Source organism: Ruditapes philippinarum, unplaced genomic scaffold (assembly GCF_026571515.1).
Source record: "Ruditapes philippinarum isolate M1 unplaced genomic scaffold, ASM2657151v2 ctg269_1_1_1_1, whole genome shotgun sequence".
Classification (NCBI taxonomy): domain Eukaryota; kingdom Metazoa; phylum Mollusca; class Bivalvia; order Venerida; family Veneridae; genus Ruditapes; species Ruditapes philippinarum.
The window spans coordinates 523809-551698 of NW_026866443.1; the positions used below are offsets into that span (position 1 = coordinate 523809).

Consider the following 27890-nt stretch of genomic DNA (forward strand, 5'->3'; position numbering starts at 1 on the left):
TTTCACTTTTGTTTTTCCATAATTTCTAGAATAAAACATATTAAGCAGTCATATATGGAATGTGTTTATAAAGATTTCACTTTTGTTTTTCCGTAATTTCTAGAATAAAACATATTAAGCAATCATATGTGGAATGTGTTTCTAGAGAACATTATTTGATCTAGATTTAATGACATTAAATTTCAAAATTTTCATTTTGTTTTTCCATAATTTCTAAAATAAAACATTTGCAATCATATATGGAATGTGTTCCTAAAGAACATATTTTTATCTAGATTTAATATCACTAAATTTCAAAATTTTCACTTTGTTTTTCCATAATTTCTTAAATAAAACATTAGCAATCATACATGGAATATGTTTCTAAAGAATTATTATTAGATCTAGATTTAATAACCCTAAATCTCAAAATTTTCACTTTGTTTTTCCATAATTTCTAGAATAAAATATTGGCAGTTGTGGAATGTATTTCTAAAGGACATATTTTATAAAGATTTCTGTTTTTTTTGCAACTTCTAGAACAAAAACACATTAAATATTTATCAAACAACAGGAAGGTTGAGATTACTCTAAAACATTTCCATCAACATAAACAAGATATTTAGAACAGACATTATATTTTAGACATAATTTTGACGTTATCTTTTTGTTTCTTCATTTGCTCCTCAAATACTGTTTCAAGAACTTTACTAACATTGTCCTCTAACTGTGACGTAACATTGAGCAATGTGTTATCCTCAACAAACTCCTTACACTTCATGCCATAGTTTGGCACACAGTCCCTGTAATGATGAAGATATGCAACTGAAGTGTCGACCTTTTCCACTTTCAAATCTTCCCCCGCAGGTTTACTGATATGATGAATTCCAACTTCGAATATTTTCGAAGGTTTCACAAGTACTTTTGTTCGCACTTTACTAAATATTGCACTTCTGCCAGTGTGTCTAGCTGTCAATAATTTACTGGTTGATTTACTCTTAGAAAATTTCTTGTCGTAAAATGCACTATGAAAGCTGAGGCCACATACATTGTCCCCAAAAAGCTTTGGAATGAGGTTTGTAAGAGTTGCGTCCCCATTGTGGGGAACGATGAATTCATCTAGATCTATGATGGCAAGATATTGTGTGAGAGACATTGACCTATACATGCAATCATTGTGGGCACTAAGTTGCCCATTATACCAAATCTGTCCATTATGTATAACCGACGGCAGAGTCCATTCTATCAAAGTTACTATACCAATTGCCTTATAGTAATCTAAGACTTTAAACATGTCTGGATTTTTTATAGTTGAAATATAAAAGATAAAATGCTGAAATCCTAGTATTCTGTTAAGTTCTATAAATTCAACAAATCTACTAACATCAATATCGCCAAAAAGTGGCGGGACGCAAATGCTAAAAGTATAAGGTGTGTTAATCAAAGCACCACTCATTTTATTGTCACGTCGTTCACGAACTGAATTTGTTAAGGTTGGCGGTATTAACCGTGATACCCGTAGATGGACTGGAACAGTTTCCGGAACAACATAAAACCGCTTCACTGCTTCAATCTGCACCGAAACGTTCACCTGACAAATATCCTCATCAGGGATAGGGCAAGACAAAACAAAACCACCATAAGTCCGTCCATGATTCTCGCAAAGTTCATAAAATATGGCAGTTGTTTTGGTTTCAGAACCATTGTTATTTCTAAAATTACAGAAAACTGTCAAACGACGATTGGCTTTATTTAATGCTAGCACCGCCATTATCCGAACAAACTTATCACTGTATCTCTTGTCTAAATACGCTGAATAGACATAAAACGAGGGTTCTAATGCTTGAAAAGATCTATTTGCAGTTAAAGCTGGTATACAACAATTAGATGATTTCAACACATTATTTGGAATGCTTTGAATTTTGTTAATGCTGACTGGAACGACAGTATCCTTCTTTTTAGAGCCTTCTGTCGTTCTTCTTGGTGTATTAATTTGTTTTGCATGTTTCAGAGCTGTAGTATCGAATACTTCCTGTTGTGATTCTAAAACTTTCCTCTTTATATCAATTGGCGATTTAATTTTCAAGAAGGCTGTTTCAAACTCGGCAAGTACAGCCTGCTTGTCCCAAGTCCGGCTTTTTCCTTCGGACTGCAAGTTCCCGTGGAATATGTACAGCATCGTGAAATATACAGCACACAGAAGTAGAATGTAGAAACGGAAGTTGATTCTACAACGCATTGTTCCTGATTCATCATACCCACAGTTACTGAAAATATAGGGAAAAAAACAACAAAATTAATCATAATAGTTATAATGATCAAAGCAAACTTCAAAGGAACTCCTGGATGAGGTCCAAAAGCCTAAAAACTATAATTTAGAATTTCTTACACAGATCAGCTGGAGCACTTAAAACAGACAGTTATACAGGATTTCTGACCCTGTGGGTTCAAATCCATCTGTCACTGGGGCAAGCTGTTGTTTTCTTGAGCAAGAAACTTTACATTCATTGCTAAGTACCGGTTGTTTCGAGGCACAGATTCGAGAGTGTTTCAATAAGAATTTATAGCTTCCAACACAATCAAACTAAAATAAGTTTATATAAACTAACCAGCAAATAGATTCTTATCATTATAGACAAATTTGGCAAATTATCTCCCCACCCCAGCAACTCCATATAAATCAAAACCTGGTGGATTTTTTTTTTTCAAATTTCTAATCCCCTGAATATATCAACCAACTAAAAACAACAAAAAAACAAACATCAATAATGAAGTTCTGCAATCAATATTTCATATTGCACATTTGTATGTATATATGTTCACTTCCGCAAAGCTTTCCCTGCTCCTATTTTCTATATAACCAGCGACTGATTAAACTGCCCCCCCCCCCCTCGGAAAAGATTTACAATAATCTGCAGACTTGGAATACTGTTTAAACATAATAAAACTTGTGAGTTTGTGTTGACATTATAACACCAGCTCTTTTGCATTTTTATTTTAATTGAATTTTCCCTGAAAACTATCACAGATTAAATTGTCTGGAAGAAATTACTTTTGTTTAAAGACATTGTCATATATATTTCTGAGAACATAAGCAAGTTTTATGATGTTGGCTTAGATATATATATATATTATATATATATATATATATAGAGAGAGAGAGAGAGAGACAAACCTCTAGGATACAAACATTTAAAACTTTGCACAAAAATAAACCCAAACTTGATCAAATGATTTCATTTAGAGGCCTTAAAGTGACATTTATGCCCATTCAAGTATATAATGGTGAGTGCTTATGTGAAAGTCAAAATAACTTTACATATTGCCATAATTGTGTTCAATTTCATAATTTAACGATGCAAAACTAATTATCAATCCACAGGACCAATGGAAATTTCTATATTAATTTCTTAAGTTAAAGAATGATATAATCAGGCCTACAATTTACAAATGGAGACATTTTTCTTTCTTTTTAATGAATTAACTTGTAAAATTTTTTACAGTCCATGTAATAATCTTCTGCAATAAAGACATTGTACAATTACTGACAGTAAACAATTTATGGACAATAATCATTAATGTAGACAATAGGGCTGCATGATGCACATTTACATGATTTTTATGTTAACGCTGAGTTACTATACGAGAACGCATATTTTCTTGCAAGCGACAAGACTTAGTATAAATCGATCATTGCATCAAATTGATTTTAAAAATGGTGCAGTTTCCTGCCCAGGGAAGTGTTGTCCATCCTCGTGCTCACGATATCATTGTTGTAATATGATTAATGGGGCATTTCCTATATCTCTTCAAATCATTTCATTTCCTATAAATCTATAATATTGTGTCTTCTCCGCGCTAACTTGCTTCATGTCCTTCTTTATTTAACATCAGTTACATCATTTTTGCATCAAGTCGATGGTTATTATAAACATATGAAATGCATCAAGGTTTTCTAATTCTTTTAACATAGATTTTTATATACATTGTAAATAATAATTATAAAGTTGTTTGGTACATAATGGCATTGATTGCAAATAAGAATACTTAAATGTGCCTTAATTAATTATTGCATTATTACTTTATGTTTTTGTTTGTTTGTTTCATTTTACGCCTTTCCTAACAGTATTTCAGTCATATAGGCGGGTAGTTTCCTAACCATCGTTCCTTGAGAGTTACACCAGTACTAGACTACCTTCCTCCGCAATAAACTACCAAAGCATCTCCCGGGGATCAAACCCACGCCATGCAGAGAGGTAACTGGATTAGAAGTCATCGACTCTAACCCCTCGACCACAGAGGCGAAGCATTATTACTTTATACTTTTAATGATATGAATACAAGTACAAAATAACATTGAACCTGTTCATTAGTTACATTATGCTTACAAGTTACAAGTTTGTTGTCAATGTTATCCGAAACTTGGCAAATGTTGGTTTTTCCAAGCTTACCCCCCTACTGCGGATAAAACAAACTTTTACCGTTATAGCTTCACAGTGAGCTAATGGTCACAATAGACTAGTCAACCTGTCTGTTGCACTTATTTTTGAGTCAGCAACTGTAAAAGTTTGTTTGCAACCGGAATTAGTTGGGAAAGCCCCAAAAGATTATCATTTTCAAAGTAAGTCTATATGAGTAATTTGTCAAATTAGCTACATATTCCAAAAAAATGACCATTGATAGATCCCGTCCTCTGACCTAAATTTAACCACTAACAATGACATGTGTTCTTTTGACAATTGAAATTCTTATTATAATCCAATTAAATCTAATAATTCAAATGGAAAAGATTAGGGTCATGTAGTGATCTATGCATTGTAATCATGATTGACCAATAATTGAAAATGACAAAATATTTGTAGAATACAAAATTATAACTGCATAAAAAAATATGGAAAAAAAACTGTCGCAGTCTTTTTATCAATTGAACATATTACTAATAAATTCTGAAGGATATTTACAGAAATTTCCGACAGTCATGGGGGTTATTGTTTATTCATGAAAGTAGAATATAAAATTAAATGTATTTACGTCAAAATGTAATTTAAAGTTATTTTGACTTTTACCAATCCAGCACATGATTTTTCACATGAATGTGCTGTAATAAATGTCACTTTTATCATAGGATGCATTCAATGCACCATTTGTAATTTTTAATTAATCATAACTATCAATTATTCACATTTATATTACATTGTATTGCAATTAAATATAATCTGAAATTTAAAAAAAAATGAAAATGTTGCACGATTGATTTCACTGATTTACATGAAAATGGTGTTCAACAAATTTGAAATATTTACTACAGAAAGTAAATCATCAATGAACTTTCAACGGGACTTTTTTGTGCTATTCCATTATAAAGATGTATTAAAGAATTTATCACACCACACATAGTACAGAAAATTAAATATTAACAGCGACTTTAACATGACCTTACAATGTCTCACAAACTGAGAGAATAAAAAAAGCTTTTGAAACTTTCACAGCATTTTGAAAATTATAATCACTGGACTCAAACATTTACTTTTCTTGTCATTTAATCATTAACCTTTTCACCTATACATTAAATTTAAAAGTTCACTTTGACCTTGACCTTCTTAACAACTTATAACTGCCAATATGTTGCCTCATAATAGGTGATTATTCCTGATAAATGATTCTGAAATCTAGAAATAATCAGCAAAGACAGAAGGCTTAGACTTCAGATTCTATTCCTGCTATTATATTCTATTTATGCTATTATAGCATTCAAAGATTAAAATGAATAATTGGAAAAGCTTCTGATCTTTTCATTTTCTTTTGATTGCAAAATGAAAAAAAAAATAAATTATAATATAAAACCACCAACTTCTTAAGACAAAATCTTCACAAAATCAATTTTAATTTAAATTGGAAAAGCTGAATTCAATTATTTATTGCATGCAAGAGTCCAGGGAAGTAGGGTTGTTTTCTTTATATAAATTGTAAATTAATCAAACATTTCAAATAGTTTTTTTCTTCTTCAATATTTCTTTATACTTCATAATGACTCTCCATAAAAATATATTTTATTATTTCATATAAATTCATTTTAATTTGATTGTGTTGGAAGCTATAAGCTTATAAAATCATTGTCAAATCCATTCCTTGAACTTAGTTTAAAATCAGTACTTAGCAATGAGTGTAAAGTTTCTTGCTCATGGAAACAAGGTATTGCTCCTGACAGGGTTTGAACCTTTAAAGGGCCAGAAATCCTTAAATTACTAGATTATTTTTTCATTACATAAACCACACGGAAAAGCCTCCACTGTGCACATGGATTGGAACTTTAACCTCTTACCCACGAATTACCGGGTTTGCAAGTCTACCCACAGAGCTAACTTCACCAAAATTAGTAATCAGTCTTGTACTGTGACATTCAAAGGTAACAATAAGAATCATTCCATTAAGGTTCAAAATTTGGAAGTCAGAGACTGCATATAAAATCTCTGATATTGGAGGTAAAGAAAGAAAAGTATTAGGCCTTTTGGAAGTCACATTGTATAGGTAAAGAAAGAAAAGTATAAGGCCTTTGGAAGTCACAAGTCAAAATCAAGGAGTAAATGACTCTCAAACTTCCATTAACAGAAGCCCAATGAATCAGTCTAATATATTATCTACAGCCTGACAAGATTAAAGTAAACAGCATTTCAGACTCTATTAATGCAATTGTCACATTATATTAGTCAATGTTTACTAAAGGCCATTAACTTCCATTGATGAAATTAATTTACTTAATTGAACATATTGTTATCCCATTTCTCCAATTACATCAGTCAGTTTCAATACAGATATTGATTAGCATGTAAGAAATTCGATTTGATCTTTTGAATAGCTTTATCAGTAACATAATGTATTATTTTCCAATCAAATATTATCATTGAAATTAAATTACCATGCATTTCAGACAATTAGTATGTTCAGATGGAGGACAGTCTGTCTCGGCTCAGCACTGCAATAATAGGTATTTCCTTTCTATAACTATGATACTTATAATAAATAATAATTGTGAACAATTATCACAACCCAGAGACATAATCTTTTCTTGGTCTAACATAGTGTGTCAATTGTTACAGTAAAATAAATGTGTATTAACATATTTATTTAAGTTTGATTGCAAAACAAGTTCTTGCAACTTATATAAATCACTTTTGAGTCAGATTTCTGGAACCAACCAGTACTGGTGTCATATGGAGTCTCAAACATGGATTCGAACCCATGATCCCAGGGTTGAGAGGCAGACACCTTAATCACAAGGCTAATGCTCCCCTTGTATTATATAAATTAAGAAAAGCAAAGTTTATAAAACAACAGTATTTATAGATAAAAAATATTGGAGTTGTGATAACTGCTGAATAAATCATAAAATACTTAAATGTTTTTAATTATTGCACTTAAAACATCTGAATTAAAAAGAGGAAATTAATAAAAATAGTTTGACTTCCTCAACTAACATTTTATCCTTAATATAAACAGTCCTTGCTTACATTTATTTACTTTAATCATTTGATTAAAAACAGATGATTAGAAACAATTCAAAGCTCAATAATTATAATGGTAAAAATATTTTTTACAAAGTTAAAATAATAAAGTAATTAAAATTTTGGCAAAAAAGAAAACAAAATTATTAATTTTTTTTTACCTCTATTCAATTCATATTAAATATTCTGGAAATCCTTTCAAGTATCAAATTTATATAATTACAAACTTGTCCCAAATACAAATATCTAAACATATCCACATGTTTTCCAAATCACATTTAAAGTGAATCATATTAACCACATCTAGTTCAAGTTTATTTTTCTAAGTAACATAATAATATTATATTTAGATTAAAATCAAAACTAGTAACTTCCTGTCATCATGTTGACACTTGATTTTATTCACTATACTAAATCACAAAGTTTGAATTATCAGTCAAAAACAGTGTTAATAACATATCAAGTGTTATATACAATGTCCACTCAAGGCTTCTGTTATATACTTGATAAACATGCTTGATTCAAGTTTGAACAACTGTGATAATTTTTCCAATTTGTTAACAGTAGCAACTATATATAGCAAATGATTGTTTTAATCATATTGTAATTGTTTGATTTTTTTCATATTTACAATTGTTTGATTTTTTTAACAGTACTTATAATTTAATTTTTTCAATATTAATGATTGTTAAAACTTTTTAATTTTTATTACTGTTCAATTTTTTACAGTGCTAATTATTTAAATATTTTATATTTAATAATTGTTTAAACATTTTACTTTTTAGGATTGTTCATTTTTTTACAGAACTTAAATTATTTAAATTTTTCAAAATTAATGATTGTTTAAACTTTTTTATTTTTAAAACTTTTATTTCTTTGAAAGTTCTAATGTCTTATGCTTATTTATCAGTAGCACTGCATGAGGGGATAACGCTCGTCTGTTAAAATTCTAAATAAGAAAGGGGTATAACTCCAAAAATATTACTTTCAGAATGAATGCCCCTTCTTAAACTATTATGTAACAGAACAGAACAGAACATAATCTTTATTTGAGAGGCACAGATTGATTTTTTCGAAAACCTAGCTAAACACCATTTTCCGGTACGTTGCGGATTTAGCTCTGGGGAATTACGCCAAATGAAGTACATAACACAATTACATGATATTTCTATTTTTCTATCATTTTTTACCATTTAAGGTGAGAAAAACTGATGTATTTAAAAATTATAACTATTCCTTAAATATCTATTGAAAATTTTTCAAAGAAATAATTTGTTTATAATGAAAATCAATAAAATTAAAACAGACGTAGTGGAATCTTCCATAACAAATAAGGTTATTTTCTGCGTAAACTTGTGTATTTACTTATTTTTTTGTATGAAATTATTCATACAATGATATTTAACTATTTTCTTATAAAAAAATAACTGTTACATTTCAATTTAATTTAAAACAAGAGCACCGCTAGGCAGAGCATTATATGCCCGAAAGTGATTTTTTTTTTTTTTGTAAAGATGAAGCATTTGTAAGACATGGGAATTAAATAAAGTAATACCTCCTTCAATTAACAATTTTCCTTTGAAGTTTCAATATTGTGGTCCAAATGGAACTTAAGTTATGCCCCAGAAACTGTTTTCAATTCCAAGGTAATAGCAACCCTGACCTTTGACCTTGTGACCCCAAAATCATTAGGGGTTTTCTACCCAATATGGACAATCATACTATGAAGTTTAAACATAGTAGGCCAATTGATACTTAAGTTATGTTCCGAAAACTGTTTTCAGTTTTAAGGTAATAGTGACCTTGACCTTGTGACCCCAAAATCAATAGGGGTCTTCAACCCAATATGGACAATCATCCTATGAAGTTTGAATATTGTGGGCTAAATGGAACTTAAGTTATGCTCAAGAAACTGTTTTCAATTTCTAAGTAATAGTGACCTTGACCTTTGACCTTGTGACCCCAAAATCAATAGGGGTCTTCTACCAAATATGAACAAGCATTTGATAGTATTGCGGGCAATACAGTAGTCCCCTACCGGTCCCTCAAAAAGTTCTTTAATTGTCATACACTCCTGTGTGTTGCCATTTATAATGAATTTGAGGATGAAGTCTGTATTTGAAAATATCGACCACAAAACATAATAAAATAAGTTTGTCTATATCACAGTAATGTGTTAAGTTTCCATGCTTAGTAAGGAAATTATGTTTATACAACCTTGTCATATTATTACGATGTGGGATTTTAAAGTAAATCCTATAAGGAATGAAGAAGTTGGAGTGAAAATACCAGTTTCTCGAAAAAAATCTAAGTTCAAGGGGGACATAATTCTGGAAATAGTCTTGCTAGAGTATTTAACCTTCTCAAAAATGTCGAGTGATAATAAGAAACATATATATGAAGTTTGAAGTAGATACATTAGGAAAAAAAGAAGTTATTTAAAAAAGACAACATTTTTTCCCCTAAAAAATCTAGGTTCAAGGGAGGTAATATTGATATTTTTTGTGCTAGAGTTATAAACCTTGTCACATATGATGTGGTTGATGACCAGAAACTTATATTTCAAGTTTGAAGTAAACACCTTAAGAAATAAAGAACTTTTAGTGAAAAAGCTTAAAAATTTAAATCAGAAATCTTGAAATTCAGTCCATTTGTTGCCATAACAACAAGAATTTTGAACATGAAAAAAAGATGTGCATAATTTCCAGACTGCCATCTACCCATATTTAACGTTTCATAAAAATATTTTCAGTACTTTTTGAGTTATCACTGGATCAAGTTTATGTGTTAAATTTGCCATATTTTCAGAATATTAGTTGCCATAGCAACCAGAATTTTCAACATAGGAAGAAAAAAAAAAGACGTGCATAATCTCCATACTGCCATCTATCCATATATCAAGTTTCATAAAAATATTTTCAGTACTTTTTGCGTTATCGCGGGATCCAGTTTTGTGGACGGATGGACTGACGGACTGACAGACTGACAGACAGACAGACAGACAGACAGACAGACAGACAGACAGACAGACAGACAGACAGACAGACAGACGGACGGAGGGTAAACCTAAAGTCCCCTCCGGTTAAACCGGTAGGGGACTAACAATCATGCTATGAAGTTTGAACACTGTGGGCCAAATGGAACTTAAGTTATGCTCCGGAAACTGTTTTCACTTCTAAGGTAATAGTGACCTTGACCTTTGACCTTGTGACCCCAAAATCAATAGGGGTCTTCTTCATCCTAAGAAGTTTGAACACTGTGGACCAAATGGAACTTAAGTTATGCTCAGGAAACTGTTTTCAGTTTTAAGGTCATAGTGACCTTGACCTTTGACCTTGTGACCCCAAAATCAATAGGAGTCTTCTACCTAATATGGACAATCATCCTATGAAGTTTGAACACTGTAGGCCTTATGGAACTTAAGTTACGCTCCGGAAACTGTTTTCAGTTTTAAGGTCATAGTGACCTTGACCTTTGACCTTGTGACCCCAAAATCAATAGGGGTCTTCTACCCAATAGGGACAATCATCCTATGAAGTTTGAACACTGTAGGCCAAATGGAACTTAAGTTATGCTCCGGAAACTGTTTTCAGTTTTAAGGTCATAGTGACCTTGACCTTTGACCTTGTGACCCCAAAATCAATAGGGGTCTTCTACCCAATATGGACAATCATCCTATGAAGTTTGAATGTTGTGGGCCAAATGGAACTTAAGTTATGCTCCGGAAACCAAATTGCTAACGGACGGACGGACGGACGGACGCCAGGGGGTATAACATAATATGTCCGAAATTCTTTCGGGCATATAAAAAGCTCTAAAACATTGAGTTCGCTATTACTCTCCATTAGGTGAATTCCCCAGAGCTATGTACAGAAAGTACCGGAAAACGGCGTTTAGCTAGGTTTTCGAATTCGTGAATTACAAGGTGACATTTTGTAATTACATGTGTACAAATATATATATCAATATTAAATGGGTATCATAATTTAAGTTTCATGTGGGGAAAGTGGATATTATCAACATACAAATTTCATAGGTAAATATTATAAGCTTTTAACACAAGTGCTAAAATATATATATATGTCTTTGCAAATTTTGACAATTTAATCTCAAGTTATCTAGAAATTAGGGAAAAATTAACACACTCGCACGCACAAACAGAAATAATATATTTGTTACGCACATACATAAACACACATGCGCGCGCACGCACACACGCACGCACGCACTCACACACACACCTATACATACAGAAGTACTATTTGAAATTTACAGCAATAGGAAAACAGTTAGAACAAAAAATACAGCATAAAAAAATTTTGCTATCATGGTGCGAAGTGAAATCATTTTGCCGTGGGAAAATTACTACTACAACTTTTACTATCCATTTCGTTCGAGCACGAGAATCGTGATTTTCATTCATAGCTAATTTTTAAGGCGTGGTTTAAAAAATTACAATTACATTTACGACATGCGCTTATGTAAAGCGAAAAATACTATATATTTGGATGAAAGATATTTAGTATTACTATAGGTTACCAATTATATAAATAATTTAAAGGAATGACCTAAATGGGTTTCCCGATGTAATCAAATTTGATTGGTCATTTATTCACGCGTTCATTAAATCAATGTTTATTTCACTTGACCTGGATGATTACACAAAATAGAGCCGGAAGTGTGCTTAATTTCGTTCGGATGGGATTTTATCAGTGGAATTTAATGTGTTGTCATGATAATTCATATTATAATACTTACAGTTGTTTGAGTAATGGGCTATAATGTAAGGGTTTTTGTAAGAAAACAATGATAAAGACACCACAACAATAATAAAATAGCCCGACTTTTTCTTCAAATCAGACAGGCTAAAAAGGTCTAAAAATTAAGCATGAAAAATATTTTAAAGAAAAATTTCAATTCTGGCAATAATTAATAAATGAAATATGAGTGAATCTGCCAAATATGACTGGTAAAAGTTTTAATACTAAAATTTGATATCAATGTATACTGTAAACATGATTGTGTTCTCTGGATTTTCATATACATGTTAATATTATTGCATAACAGATATTTTATTCAATAATTTAATATTTGAAGAAGAATCAGTGCATTGGGCTATTGTTGATATTTAAGCTATTCAGTGCATATTCCAGCTTTTGCTATTTAATCAATTGAAATGTGAATATTTACTTTTTGAATAAATTATGTTGTGATCAAATCAAAATGAAAGCTAAAATAAAGTCACAATTTTTACAAAATTTCAAAAAAGAAAAAAATTCTGATGCAAAAATATTGAAGTATATTTTATTAATGTAAAGAGGTGGACAAGATCATTCCAAGTAGAATTTTGCTTCAGTCAAATGACCTGCAATATCTTAAAAAATTACTACCTACTTTTGTTTAACCTTTTGTTGATTAGACAACCTTGAGGTTCTTGAGGATATTTGTGTTTAGATTTATGACTATTTGATGTTAGAATATTTTTTTATTATGTTACGATGTTTTGTACTTTTCAGTATGTTTTATTTTCAACGCCTATTTTAAGACATTTTTGGTCATATCTCACTGTCTATTAACTTGGCTTTTCTTGATAACTAACAAGTAATAGATGTTATCCCAGAACTAGGTAAATATGGATTTTTCCACGATAATCGCCCGGTACAAACAAACTTTTACCATTAAAGCTTCTAAGTACACTTAGTAACCGTTCACAATAAATATAAGTCAACCTGTAATGCTTTATTTCGAAGCTGGTACCCCCAATTAGCTGGGAAAAACCCAAAATATTCTTTATTCAGGTGTTAGTCTATTACCAATTCATCCGCGTGTAACCAACTACTTTTCACACATGATTTCTGAATCAGAGGTGAGAGACAAATCAATCGGTCACAGACAAATTTCAACCTGCCCGAGGATCGAACCTGAGAGACCCCTGGATTACAAATCCATGCTCTCCCTATTGAGCCAAATGGCCAGACTGTGCTCTTCAGTATTGGTTCGAATTTAAAGACATTATTACCAAACAATTTCACACAATATCACTAATAGTGATAGATGACTGTCTTTTTTTCACCAAATATCACCAATAATGTAAGTGCATACCAAATTCAAAATGAGAAAATATTGACAATGTCTAGGCAATACTACCTTACTCTTCTTTTCAATATCTGTTAGTAGTATAAATATATAAATGATAATACTGCAGACATAGGAGAGCTTTTTATGCATTTGGCAGAAAATATAAAATATGATCACATATTTTCACAGACACTGCCTTTTTTTTTCTTGCACAATAATGCTAAATTATGCATACATTATAACAATAGTTTTCCGCAATAATCTTCATTTATGATGACATTTTGAAAATAACATTTGTAATGTATTGTTAACAGGCGCTTGCCCTGCATTGAATTGATAGTGTTGTCTATTGCTTGTAGTTAAAATGGTAAGATCAAGTGCAAATTTATTAATATTTATTGCATAAAATTGAGACCAAATCAATGTCTAAATAGATCAATGAAACTATTGTGGTTATCAAATAGATTGTATTTGAATTTATATGATAATCAATGATAATCCTTATAACACTAAGCTAAAAGGTTATAAGGTATGGAAAATGTAACAAAAAGGTTTAAAGTAAAAATAAATTACAAACAGTACTTAAGGTAGCAATTACTTGCAGGAATGCAATAAAATCAAGCTGTCTTAGTTCTCATTTGGTTTATCATTTACAGATGTCATTTGGTTTATCATCAATAGTTGTCAGTTTGGTTTATCATTAACATTTTTTATTTGGTTTATTTCTAACAGTTGCCTTTGATTTATCATTATCAAATGTCATTTGGTTTATCATCAATAGTTGTCAGTTTAGTTTATCATTAATGGCTGTAAGTTTGGTTTATCATTAACAGATGTCATTTGGTTTATCATTACCAGTTGCCTTTGATTTATCATTAACAGATGTCATTTGGTTTAACATGAATAGTTGTCAGTTTGGTTGCCATTTGGTTTATCATCAATAGTTGTCAGTTTGGTTTATCATTAACGGCTGTAAGTTTGGTTAATCATTAACAGATGTCATTTGGTTTATCATTAACAGTTGCCTTTGATTTATCGTTAACAGATATCATTTGATTTAATATGAATAGTTGTCAGTTTGGTTGCCATTTGGTTTATCATCAATAGTTGTCAGTTTGGTTTATCATTAATGTCTGTAAGCTTGGTTTATCATTAATGGCTGTAAGTTTGGTTTATCATGAACAGTTATCACTTGATTTATCATTAACAGTTGTCATTTGGTTTATCACTATACAAGTTGTTAGTTTGGTTTATCATTAACAGTTGTCATTTGGTTTATCATTAATAGTTGTCATTTAGTTTATCATTAACAGTAAAATGTCATTTGGTTTATCATTAACAGTTGTTGTCATTTGGTATATCATTAATAATGCTTAAATTAAGGACTCATATTATCAAATGCTCTCCATTTTGAAATCCCTTACACATGTAATTTTCTTCACACAATGGTACTTTAAGACTATAACAAAGACATTTCTAGTAAGAGGTTACAGTAAGTTTCTCCCCTACATCAAATATTTTTTTTACATATGTCACATGTAATTACCCAATGACAACATTAATACGCATTTAATTTTTATATTTATTATGTTCTTTTACTGTAATAAGTTGTTAGTTATTACCACATTTGGTTTATTATTTAAAGCCTTATATATCCTTGAAAACAGTATATAATGTGATATGGGTGTGTAATATCAATAATTGTGATTTTGCAGATGCTTGGCGGAATAATGGTTATAAGGAAAACCTTCTAGTCTGTTAGTCTCATATTTCTGTGTTACCATTGATTTTCTATCACAACCATGAACATTCAATGTCCTATAATGCCTGTGAAAAGTCATGGAAACCATAAAACTCTTCATCCTCATTTACTCTAATTTTAACTAACCTTGCTACTAATTACATCTCATGACTTTTTGCTGCCATTGATGTTTTTTTTTCCTCCTTCTTTTGTTTTTAATCGTATTTTTTTCTCTTCAGAAGCTGGATTGGTACAGTTGTCAATTTAGTCAAAGGGTAAATGGTTTTACAGCGGGCTGGCTTTTATCTGGTAAGACAGAACCCCCATGAGAGAGTGACAGAATAAAACAAGTAGGGGAAATGCCAGAGACAGGCTGTGACACTCGATGAAATATTAAACAGTTTTTTGCTATGACAAGCCACCAATGAGCTTCCTTCCTAATTTTGTCTCTGTATTGTGTATGAGATGAAAATTTGACGCTGTGTACTTAAGCTGATCATGGCCTCTCCTTTTTCATCAAAACACTTGAATCAACTTGACAGTCTCTAGAAAGGGGAATATCCTGGGAAAATGGGAAATATCACAAAGGCAATGGCAAGTAAAAAGGAATATCATAAGGCAAATTGGCAAAAAAGAGGAATTTCACTGGGTAACAGCAAAAAAAGAGGAATATCATTGGACAATGGCAAAAAAGAATAACATCACTAGGCAATGGCAAAAAAAGAAGTACATCAATAGGCAATGGCAAAAAAGAAGAATATCACTAGGCAATGGCAAAAAAAGAAGTACATCAATAGGCAATGGCAAAAAAGAAGAATATCAATAGGCAACAGCAAAAAAAAGAACATCACTAGGCAATGGCAAAAAAGAAGATCATCACTAGGCAATGGCAAAAAAGAAGAACATCACCAAGCAATGGCAAAAAAGAAGAATATCACAAAGCAAAAGCAAAAAGAAGAACATCACTAGGCAATCGCAAAAAAGAAGAACATCACTAGGCAATCGCAGAAAAGAAGAACATCACTAGGCAATGGCAAAAAAGAAGAACATCACTAGGCAATGGCAAAAAAGAAGAATATCACTAGGCAATGACAAAAAAGAAGAACATCACTAGGCAATGGCAAAAAAGAAGAACATCACTAGGCAATGGCAAAAAAGAAGAATATCACTAGCCAGCAGCAAAAAAGAAGAACATCATTAGGCAAAGGCAAAAAAGAAGAATACTATTAGGCAATGGCAAAAAAAGAGGAACATCACAAGGCAATGGCAAAAAGGAAAGTAATATTATAAGGCAATGGCAAGTAAAAGCAGAACAATCACTACATAACTGCATATACAAGAGGAATAATAAGAACCAATCATTGGCAAAATTTTAATAAGGCCCTTTTAATAATTTTGTCCCAAGAAAAGAGAATCTGAGGATCAGGATGTATTTAAATAATTAAATTTTAAATCTGTATGACCTGAATTGTTTTGTCTTTTTTTTTCTATTTGAGCCGATATCTGAAGATTATTATCGATGGGTTTAATGCTAAAACACGTCCAACAGAACCGAGACCTGCTTTATAATGTGCATGGAAGAGGAATTAATTTTGTCTTTTAATCACACAAAAAGTGCAGAAATAAACAAAACTAAGCTGATATGAATTTAAATCAATTTTTAAGACTTTGAGATAAATACTGATTAACTTTTTGAAGCAAATTGTGCTGAAACTAAGTAATACCATGTCATGAAAAGCACATCATTAGGATAATATCAATACAATAACAGTGTCTGTTGACAGTTTGGAAATCTTCCAAGCATGATATTTTACAGAAAATCCATTTTTGTGTCTTTTTTGTTTAATCCTTAATTTGACAATGCCATGACCATTTTTATGTGTATATAGTGTAAGGCTGGAGTGTGAGAAAATTTCAATCCCTAAATAAAAATGTAAGCATTAAAAAAAGAAATACAGAATGTGAAATTATGCAATTTTTAAAGGCCCATTATGCCCAAGAAATGCTTTTATTTGTACATATAGTTTCTAATAAACTTTTTTCTTTTTGGTGTCTTGTTTTGGTTTCAAAAAAGATGCTGACATTTGCCCATTACTGTACCTGAACAATATTTTCCTTCCGTTGCTTTTTGGCATTATATTTAGTACAGTCATAGTAATTTAGTTTTTTTTGTATGGAAGTCAAAATACTACTTTATTTTGTCCTTTGCTTCCTTGTTATGACTTTAACAATATTTCACATATTAGGGCAGCAAACTTTCTTCAGTGTTTGACTCAGCAAGTGAAGCAATGTAATACATTTCTACATAAAAATCAATCTGCATTCCCCTAAAATTAAAGCATGTCATTGCTTATTCAACTACCATCAAAACATAATAAATTTTTCTTTTCTTTTTTTGGGGCATAATGTGCCTTTAATGTCTTCTTTTATAACAAACATGTCTTATTACGCAGATTATTCTTGAAATGAATGAACATGCTTTATCTTAAAGCACTCATTTTAAACTGATTCACTCTTTATATATTTATGATTTTTCATTTTTATAAATTTTTTATGATCATACTAATTAAGGCAATGAAAATACACTATAAACTATTAAAAACAAGTAATTAATTCGCTGTCATAGAACTTAAAAGCCCCTTATCATCAAATTATGTAACTGAATCTTAAATACAATACTTTAATATCAGAGACCTTTAAATAGTTATTACCAGTCCTGTTCAAGGAAGAGAATAATTACCATATAAAATGTTTTCTTCCGTAACTTTGTTTCCACTGACATTGATTTTATAAATACTTAACAAACTCTTTACTACTTTCAATTAAGATTCAATTAATGGAAAAACAATAAAAAGTTTTTTTAAGGATTTAAAAGCTTGCAGCATTAATGACATGTCTATATTATAAATGCCACCAGTGTACACAGAGAGGCTTGTTCGCACTTAAGGCTGTGTGGTCTGACCAGGCTCTGCTCTCTATACTGGTTTCACTTAATCCTTGACCTGCTGAATTTCTTAAATGGACTTATATATTTTTATATGGTCCAGATTCCAGTTTTAGAACTGTCTCTGTACATTACAAATTTTTGGGGATATCAGGATGCAAATTTGAAGTTGCTTAAGCCAAAGGTATACTGTATAAATGGACATTTCTGAAAGTCTAAAAGCTTGAGAATTTAAAATTCCAGACATTTCGCATGATTGTGGAAATATTAACAAATCATGCAAGGGTATAATTTAATGACAGGTTGATTCAGGTATTTACGATAGAGGAAATTTTAGCAATTTTTGTCAATTCACGAAATTCGCCAATATTTACAAGTCGCTAACTTAACCACTTTTACAGTAATAAAATCTGACGCGACTGTACCATAGAGCAGGCTGGCCTGACTGAGACTTTACTGGTGACAAAGACTAATCACTTCATGTTCCAGCAAAGGATTCTTATAGGGTTAATATACAAAGGGGGAAATTCAAATTCAAAACTGAGAGCTAGTCTGTAATACATGTATAAAAATTGAGCACCGTAACGGTTAAAGCTGATTGAAAACAAACTGTCAGTCTTTGGACAGCAGATAAAATTGTGACCATTGCAAAATTATTGCAGATGCCCTTTAATTTATCAGGGCTATAAAAGCAGTTTAAGTCCCAGTAACTTTAACATCAAAATAGACTCATACAATATATGTAAATTTATCTTTTCCACTGTGATAAATGTGCATTATAAAAAACAACAACAAAACATCATACTGCCAAAATTGGAAAAACTTATCTTAAATCCACAATTTCAAGTTTATTGAGGAAAAAAAACTAAAAAAAAAAAAAAACATACAAAAATCATTACTGCATTGTCAGACATAGGTTTAGTTGGTAAGGAAGAACTGTCATTAAGGGAAAAAAAGTATAAGAAATCAACATGAATTGACATATCGCACTGTTATAAAGACAAATAATACAATAGATGTCATATTCGCGAGTCGATTATCCAAATTTACTGTATGTCACAATACTATCTACTATTTTACATCTGACTCATGAAAAAATTTTCAATTTTTTTTTTTTTGTTCAACGGGTAATTTTATTTAATGCATGTAGAGATAATAGTTTACTTGTTTCGAGTCATTGTTCAGTAACCAGGAGTTACAACAGGCATGCCGCATTTGGCCTTGATTACAATCAAATTCAAAGATAACGTTTTAAAAACCGAGCAAACAAAACTTTTATTGTAAGATTTTGACAGTCTTTCGTATCTCGTGTCAAAAGTCAAGTGCGAGAATTAAATTGGCTTACGTAAATATTGATTGTATAATTCCATCTATATAAAATTGCCTTTAAAATATAAAGGATGTGAATATAATAGATGTGCCTAACACACACTTTTGCTTTTCATTTGTATCAGACTTAAGCTGCCTTTACAATTTAAGATAAGAATTTCTATTCCTTATCCTTATTCGTATTTAAATTACCTAGCATACAATTTTACTTACAAAAACATAGATAAAAACAATTTATAATAAATAACATTAAGTCTTATTTAGCATTTTAAATTTAAGCACTTAAATTTCCTTAATCTTTGCCCTACTTTTTTTGTCTAGAGAGAAGGCCTAAATTTGAATTTTTGTGACAGTCTGTTTTGCATAAACTGTCATATTGCTCTGAGGCTTTTGAGCTGTTTTAAATAGTTTTTTTTTCGTATAAGCATCTATTATTTAATTGATTTTGTCTATTCTAAGAACAATAATACAATAATAATCATACGCATTTTTTGCCCTTTGGCACTTATAATGTTTGAAGATCTTGTTATTGTATTCTTATGTCTTCTACATCAAACGCAACTATTATAAGTTTATCGAAATTTATATATTTTGCAACAAAATTACGTGTCTCCTAATCATAACTTTATGTATATGAAATGCTTTTTTTTTTTATAGGTAAACAGAGATATACATCAATACACATCATTATACTGTATAGTTTAAATTTAACACAGTGTCGCCGTATAGTATTGTATTTGTTTATGTTATCACATAAAATCGTACTTCGTAAAATGTTTAGAAAAAATATTATGTATTTGTCTTTACAGTACTCTTCTGTAAATGATATAACATGCATGTCTTTCTATTATCACTGAACTGGTTATATTTTGTATGGCTATAAACTTGTTATTTGTTTTATGCCAATAAAATTATTTGAGTTTTGAGTTTTGAGTATAATGTCATATGATACATATACATGTATTTCAGTTAAGAGAAGATCAGTTTTTGTATTCAATAGTAATATCTGGCAATTTATTTCACTGAAGGATTTAATTTTGTAACATCTTTCTCAATGAAAATATTAACTGTGCAACAAAATTATTGGAAATATAATTTAGTTTTTAACATCTGTGACAACAATTTGTTTAAATGATAATTTGAAATGACATCAACAGCTTGTATTGTACATGTGTAACTTAAATCTACCATTGTATTTTTAATGAAAGTAACATTCCATTTATAACTGAGAAAAAAGGGTTACTGGAAATATATTCATATTTAATCACCCTTTACACAAAAAAATTGAGAATTTTGACCCATTCTTTCTGCTGATTAATTGGTCTTTTCAGAATCTATTTATGTCACACAACTATTTTATTGTGTAAGTTAGAAAAAAAATTACCTTACACGGCACACTTAATCTGTAGTGTATCATAGATTTGCTATTTTTTAATTTTTTAATTACGAAGTTTTACAGGATTCCAGCTTTAATTATTCTTGCAAGTATCAAACTGATATTTCCAGTCATAAGCTAGAAAATTCATCTGACACATGGGGTGCCAGATGAATTGTGTGCTCCAAAATAACACCATATTAGTCCATTAAGGAATGTACAGATGAATTTATAAATTCATATGTTTCTACTAGAAAACATTAACAAATTTCATTAATGAAATGACACAAGTTTACATTGAAATTAAACTTATCAAGGTATACCATTTAAAATAATTGACAGAATATGCAAGAAAAAGTATCTGACATGTGTTTGAAAGTAGCATCAGAATATCTGTCCCATGGGTAAATAATCATGCCCACGGTCATGGGCCAGAATTTACCAGGGGACTGATTTTCTGATCCATACTTCAACATATGACAGAAATTTGCAATAAAATTTCAATAAATCAATCATGATTGTTACGTGGACTTGCAAAAATTGCAAATTAAATTCCTGATGATGATAATTTTATATTTATCCACTGTTACACCATCTGGCATTTTCCTCAATATCTTCAGAAAAAAAGTTAAGATTGTTTAATTTCTAATAACACAATTTAATTAAATATTTTACATAAAATTAATTTGGTGTTTTAAATTCATTTTTTTTAAATTTTACCCTACCAAGTACATATTTCAAACTGAAATTTACTCACAATTTTGTTTGTTTCAGGTTTATCCCATTTTTCAGTAGATCTAATACAATAAAAGTCCCTTGCAGTTTAAAATGATAAAATAAATATCAATATTTTATATTTCACTTACAGTCTTCATTTAAATTGTGCGAAATAATTCTTTTATAAAAATTTAAAAATTTGAAGAAAAAATTTAATAAATTATTTTTAGTGTATTTTTCCCAAAATGGTAAAAATTCTGACATTATTATTTTATTTTTTTCCAAAAAACAACCCCAAATAAAAAACCAAAAAAATAAACTAAACTAAACAAGACAACAGAAATATTACCATCGTTAGCTGCGTTAGCATCAAATCTGAACAATGACTCAAATAAGGCATGCCGAAAAACATCGCAAAATTTCCACAAAGTGTAATCCCTTGAAATCAATGACAAGAAATAATGACGGCATAATGGCACACTCACTTGTTTAACAGGCAATCTTTCCCGTGCTATCTCCTTCTTCAAACTGTATCATGCTTTCCTCTCTCTCTCCATTACGTGTATTGATCCTTCTTCGCAGCGTTCTCTGTCCTCGTCCACTCACAATCATACCAGTATTGTTTTCCTCTATCCCCACGTTTTCGTATTTTTTTCTCTCTGTGTGAACCATACAACAGTATATTGTGCGTTAATACGAGTTTTTTGTGACAAAATGTCACACTCGGTAACTGCTAAATGGCTAATTTTAACTGCGAGTTATTATCAATAATATATTCATATATTAATACAAATTTGCTGAGGAAAATAATTGCAAAAAATACAGCAAATAAATAAAAAACAATAGATATATAGTTACATATTGTGTATTAAAACATAACATGCAAATATTAGTCACTTGAAAGTTACAAGTTGTGTATTTCTTGTTATATAATAAGTATGATGTAAAATAATTGATTTAAATCAAGTCCATAGTCCAAAATAATAATTATTATAGTCTTAAATTGTTTTAAACCATCAAATGCATTGATTAAATACCCAAATTATTGTATATGTATTATATTACGAATAGTATTTTTTTTTTACTTTAATTTTTATCATTACAATCACTTAATAAAATTTATGATTTGTACACAAAAACTTAATGCAAATTTTACTTTAACCATGACTTTTTTTTCACAATATCTATGGAAAAAAACAATATTCTGAACTTAGAAATAACAACTTTTTTTAAGGAATATTGAATTTTTACCTTACCTTATGATCAATTTTGAAATGATTTGTTCGAAAAATTAATATCAATGTATATAATACTTATATTTTATTCTCCTACTGATAAATGTTTATGATGTTTTAAAACTTTATCCACAAATAAATTTATGAGTTTAAAAATACACTGAGAAAATGAAGTTAGATTTTTAAACGGACAAATATCTTGCTCAAAATGTTTGCCAATAGAATACAGCTTTATCTCTTTTATAAAAGCTGAATTTGTAAATGGCTTAAATGACTTAAATTACCTTAAATGATGGAATTTATGTTCATTTATAAAAATTATGATTGGAATTTGAACAAGTTTAAATAAAAACTGCTAACGTTTGACATATTTGGCTAACAAAATGCTTGTATTTATTAAAAAAATAAAAAAATAAATAAGAGTTTTGTTTCCATTTTATTTGAATAATTCTCATATGCCTATAAAATTTTAATAGATAAATCTATCAATGTATCCTATATTAGCAAGGACGTAGACATGACTCTTGACTTAGAGACAGCTATAAGATACATTAGGGAATCCGGGAACCTGAGTCCCAAGCTCTTATTGAATAAACCCCTTGGCTCTTTTACATGCCCAGTGTATAGCACTGATACATGTGAGGATTACCTGGGTTTCTTACCAGTACACCTCTAGGTAGGTGGGAAACACTGACAGTGTCTCTGAAAAACCCAACGGTGGTAACCCAGGATCAAACCCGGGACCTCAGGAAACATGAGGAAAAGAATCCTACATAAATATAAAACCATGTCTTCAGAAAGGACAACATTCATTCAAAAAGATAAGATGTATTTTGAATACAAATTTTTCTCTTGTTAATATTTGGAGAAAAAAATAAACATACATGCCATAACGTCCCGGAAATAAGGTGTCTGTCCCGTAGGTGTCCCGGAGATGATTTATGTCCCGGTAAAAAAAAATCTAAAATAATCTACTTTGAAGTAAGAAATTTTACATTTTTATATAATTTTATTGTCAAGTTTTTTATAAACTAGTCTAGAACGCTAATAACGAATGATTATCCCCTAACAGCATTGCAATGGTGACACTAATCCTTTGATTGGTATATCTACATGCCCCTTCCAACAAACAATTATCGGCAATAATTTTGATCAATTAAAAGATTAAATGTAACAACTGGCCAGAATAAATTTAATCCGCCTGAAGGCAGTTATTAGTGGTCAAACACCGTGAAAATTACCGCTAAATTTACACGCCTGGCAAACTGTCGCTCCACTTCAAAATTGTGGTGTACGGTAAAACCAGCGAACGGCATTTCCGAGATAGAGCGGAAGGCCGATTTAAACGCCTAATGTATGGCATAATACAGGATGCCACTTATTCGAGGTCACGTTTATATGTACATTTTAAAACGTGTGTCCGTGCAAATTGGACAAAAATTGAATATTTTCAGTTCTACCGCGAACAAATGTTTCCGAGCAGGTATGTGTAACACGATTGTTCACGCCAAAATGTTATGTTTTTTCGAAAAGTTTCTATTTACACTTTGAGAGGAAAATAAAAAAACTCAACAACAATGCAAAATAAGGGAGGAAGTATTTTGAAACATAACTGAAACACGTGTTATATCCTTATAACGACTGACACCTTGTCAACCATTTTCATAGCGATTCCTCACCTTACAAATTCATGAAAACGTGGCTTATTTGTGTTTGCTCTGAACATGTACGTTAGAGCTATTAATTACAGAAAGTCATTGTGAACTGAACTCGGTAGAAGTGATCCATTTCATTTAATGTGTTCCATGCATTGCAAAATTTTGTTTATGTTCTGCACCTTGAATATCTAATTTTTCGAAAAACATAACATTTTGGCGTGAACAATCGCGTTACACGTACCTGCTCGGAAACATTTGTTCGCAGTAGAACTAAAAATATTCGGTTTTGTCGAATTTGCACAGACACACGTTTTTAAATGTACATAACCGTGTGAAATATCATGATTGACCTCGAATAAGTGGCATCCTGTATTATGCCATGCATACATGTGTATGATTCAATGGTCGGGCCTCATCCAAATTTCAAACATAAATAATGGAATCTACACGGCAGCCATAGGTGACACCTTCGCGATAACATTTATTACGCTATAGTCGTTGAAATGATATCACACTTTATTAGTTGTCTTTAAAAGGTATATATATCTCGGTCTTTACACTTGATCATATCTATTTTAACTTCTATAGCTTTTATATGTAAAAAATCATAGACTACGCTCCTCCTTATACGTCAAATTAATATCGTCTTGCGCTCAACATCGAACCTTTTGCTCCATCTCTTGCCCTTTCGCTCCACTACTTTCGAAAAATATCGATTTACAAATTTAAGATATCCTTCAGGAGTAATTTATTTTGCACGAAGGACAAGTTCTTATTACGGGTTGATAATTTACTAAAACACTTTTTCAAGAAATCTGAAGGGTATGGCATTTCTATGGTTGGGAAGTTCAATATTCTACAAATCATCGTTCGCTTCGTCAGGGAGAAAAGTTCTCCCGGGCTTAATATAATTTTATTTTTGTAACAGCTTAGATCATTGGAAGTCTAAATCAATCCTACACGGAACTACATTTTCCGTTTTTCGAAAAAAATACAACTGAAATGAATAACAAGACAAAAACATAAACAATACTTACAATTAGGCGTTTAAATCGGCCTTCCGCTCTATCTCGGAAATGCCGTTCGCTCGTTTTACCGTACACCACAATTTTAAAGTGGAGCGACAGTTTGCCGGGCGTGATTTAAGGTGATAAAATCTACAAGATTCCGCGAATGTTTCAGGTAAACAACATGGCTAATTGTCATTACTTAACATAGCTTTATTCTATTCTGTAACTGATTGAATTAACGATTCCTAAATACTTAAAAAAGATAGAAAAACTGTTAATAATTATTGACATTCTGTCTTTTGTTTATGGTGTCATTAAATTTGCAAGTTGTATTAAAATACCGGTAATATAGGTTGTATGCCACTATGTAAATTAAAAAAAATATGTTTGCTGATCAATGCCCCATCTCCAAATGAAAAGTGTCCCGGAAATGAGTGTAAAAATTATGGCATGTATGAAATAAATAAAAAATTGTTAAAATTCTTTAACTCCTGTCTTACTAAAATTGATATTAAACGAAAAGTTTAAAGTTTGCTATTGTTTGGTATAATGTTAAAATTCTTAAACTGTTGTAGTACTTTTATTATGAAAGGTTTAAAGTTTGCCATTGATTAAATAAACCATGATTAACACATACTGACTCCAGGCTTACAGTTATATTTTAGTTGGTAACCTGGTGAGCATTAATCTATTGAACACTTAACTGCCAACTTACCACATGTCCTAAAATAATTTGTCACAGAAACCACACAATTTGTACCCTAACTTAACTTGTAAAGGCCTTTCTTAACTTGATCGGCCAGGCAAAGCAAATGCAAAGTTCTCCCTTAAATAAGATGATAAAGGCCAAGCAAAATTACTACCAACATTAAGTCTTTGCTTTATTTTGCAGTTTAAATTGAAACAAATTTAAACAAAAAATTTAAATCAATGTTTTACAATTTTTCACTGCATAAATGTAACTAAATATCTTTGTATTAAGATTTTTTTTAAATATATAAATGAACTCCAACGGAAGAGATGTTTAAATCATTAATATCTAACAAACAAATATAATTTATTAATAAAATCTTTAAAACAAAATCAATTTAAGTCAAACATCTGTTTTAAAAAAAGTGTAAAATGATTAAGAGACAGAAATTTTTAAGAAATCAAGTAAACTTACCTTGTTCTTAGGAATCCTGCATGCACTTATTCACACCGTTTTAACTTGACATTAGATCCTTCTAGACACTTTAAAAATAATAAACCATTCCAAAATTAGGCTGGCTCCCCTGCCAAGACTGGGACATAAATTTTACTTCAACATTATATAATCTTGGTCATATTTGTCAACCCTTGAAAATCTCAAAAAGAAAAAAAAAACTTGAAATTTATCTTCCTTGTGACAATTTTCTAATCTTTACTTCACTATTTTTTGTATAATGGGCTGTTCTACTTTACATTTTGGAACTGCTCATTGTTGTTTTAAGGGAATTCAATATCAAAATATCAATATCAAAATATTTAGATCAAGCAGCTCATATCCTAGCACAATCATGCAACCTAGTCAGTCATCATTATAGTACAGAAAAGTCAATTACACAGCTTAAACAATACTGTTGATATTTTGAGGTTATTTTACATTTTTGAGTACAATATTGAATTTATTGGACTCGATCATACATTGCTGTAAAACCTATATTGGACAAGAAGCTACCTGACAACAATTTTATCACTACAGTCATCATAATAAAGGCCTCTTATTATAATGAGACAGAAATTTATAAAAAGAGTCTCGGATATGTAGGAAAGATAACTTGCACAAGAATATTTAATTACAAAAGGTAGAGTTACATAGAATACAATATAGATTTGATATGGATTTATTGTACTTGAAAAAAAGAAAGATCTAGGTCTAAAATCGGATACAATTTGATTTATACTCTGTGTGTGTGCATGTGTGTGGTCTTTATTTTTACTTAAATTGTAAACTGAAAATAAAACAGATTGTTTTTTTCTTATTCAAATAACCCTGCATTTAAAATGCAAGACAGGGACTGATTATAAATGACTCAGCATTATCAGTTATTTTCAGCACTATTTTTTTGTGATATAGTTAATTGTAATCCTTTGAAGTTGAAAATTACAGAAAAAAAGCTCCTTTAAAATCAGTATCTTCCTGGTAACAACAAACAAGTTTGAAATTTATTAGCAATATCATTCCATTACACTTTGTTAAGACAAAAACACAACTAACAAAATATCCAAGCTGTAAATATTCTACACCCATTCAATTTTGTTTTATCTTTTATAACATTGCCTTTAAAAAAAATTACTGTG

At 30.5% G+C, this 27890-nt stretch overlaps 2 protein-coding genes across 6 annotated transcripts in view; both read right to left on the reverse strand.

The window, feature by feature from the left end:
• LOC132732489 (activating signal cointegrator 1 complex subunit 3-like) overlaps positions 1–27890 on the reverse strand; it is a 238080-nt gene that overhangs the window by 100117 nt on the left and 110073 nt on the right. The gene's annotated exons all lie outside the window — the stretch shown is intronic.
• LOC132732478 (beta-1,4-galactosyltransferase galt-1-like) lies at positions 382–26938 on the reverse strand. Of its 5 annotated transcripts, none has more exons than XM_060718907.1 (3): positions 26734–26938; positions 22151–22324; positions 382–2246 (listed from the first exon to the last, which is right to left on the reverse strand). In XM_060718907.1, exon 3 carries the CDS (start codon positions 2216–2218, stop codon positions 614–616), a length of 1605 nt encoding a protein of 534 aa, XP_060574890.1. In that variant the 5' UTR covers positions 2219–2246; positions 22151–22324; positions 26734–26938; the 3' UTR covers positions 382–613. The 5 variants fall into 5 exon arrangements, with proteins under 5 accessions (XP_060574890.1, XP_060574892.1, XP_060574893.1 ...); XM_060718909.1 differs by lacking the exon at positions 26734–26938 and adding an exon at positions 22922–22940; XM_060718910.1 differs by lacking the exon at positions 26734–26938 and having other exon boundaries at positions 22015–22153.

What these genes read in the sequence shown, in the direction of transcription:
- LOC132732478 (XM_060718907.1), bottom strand. Translation starts at nt 2,218, where the DNA reads ATGCGTTGTAGAATCAACTTCCGTTTCTACATTCTACTTCTGTGTGCT.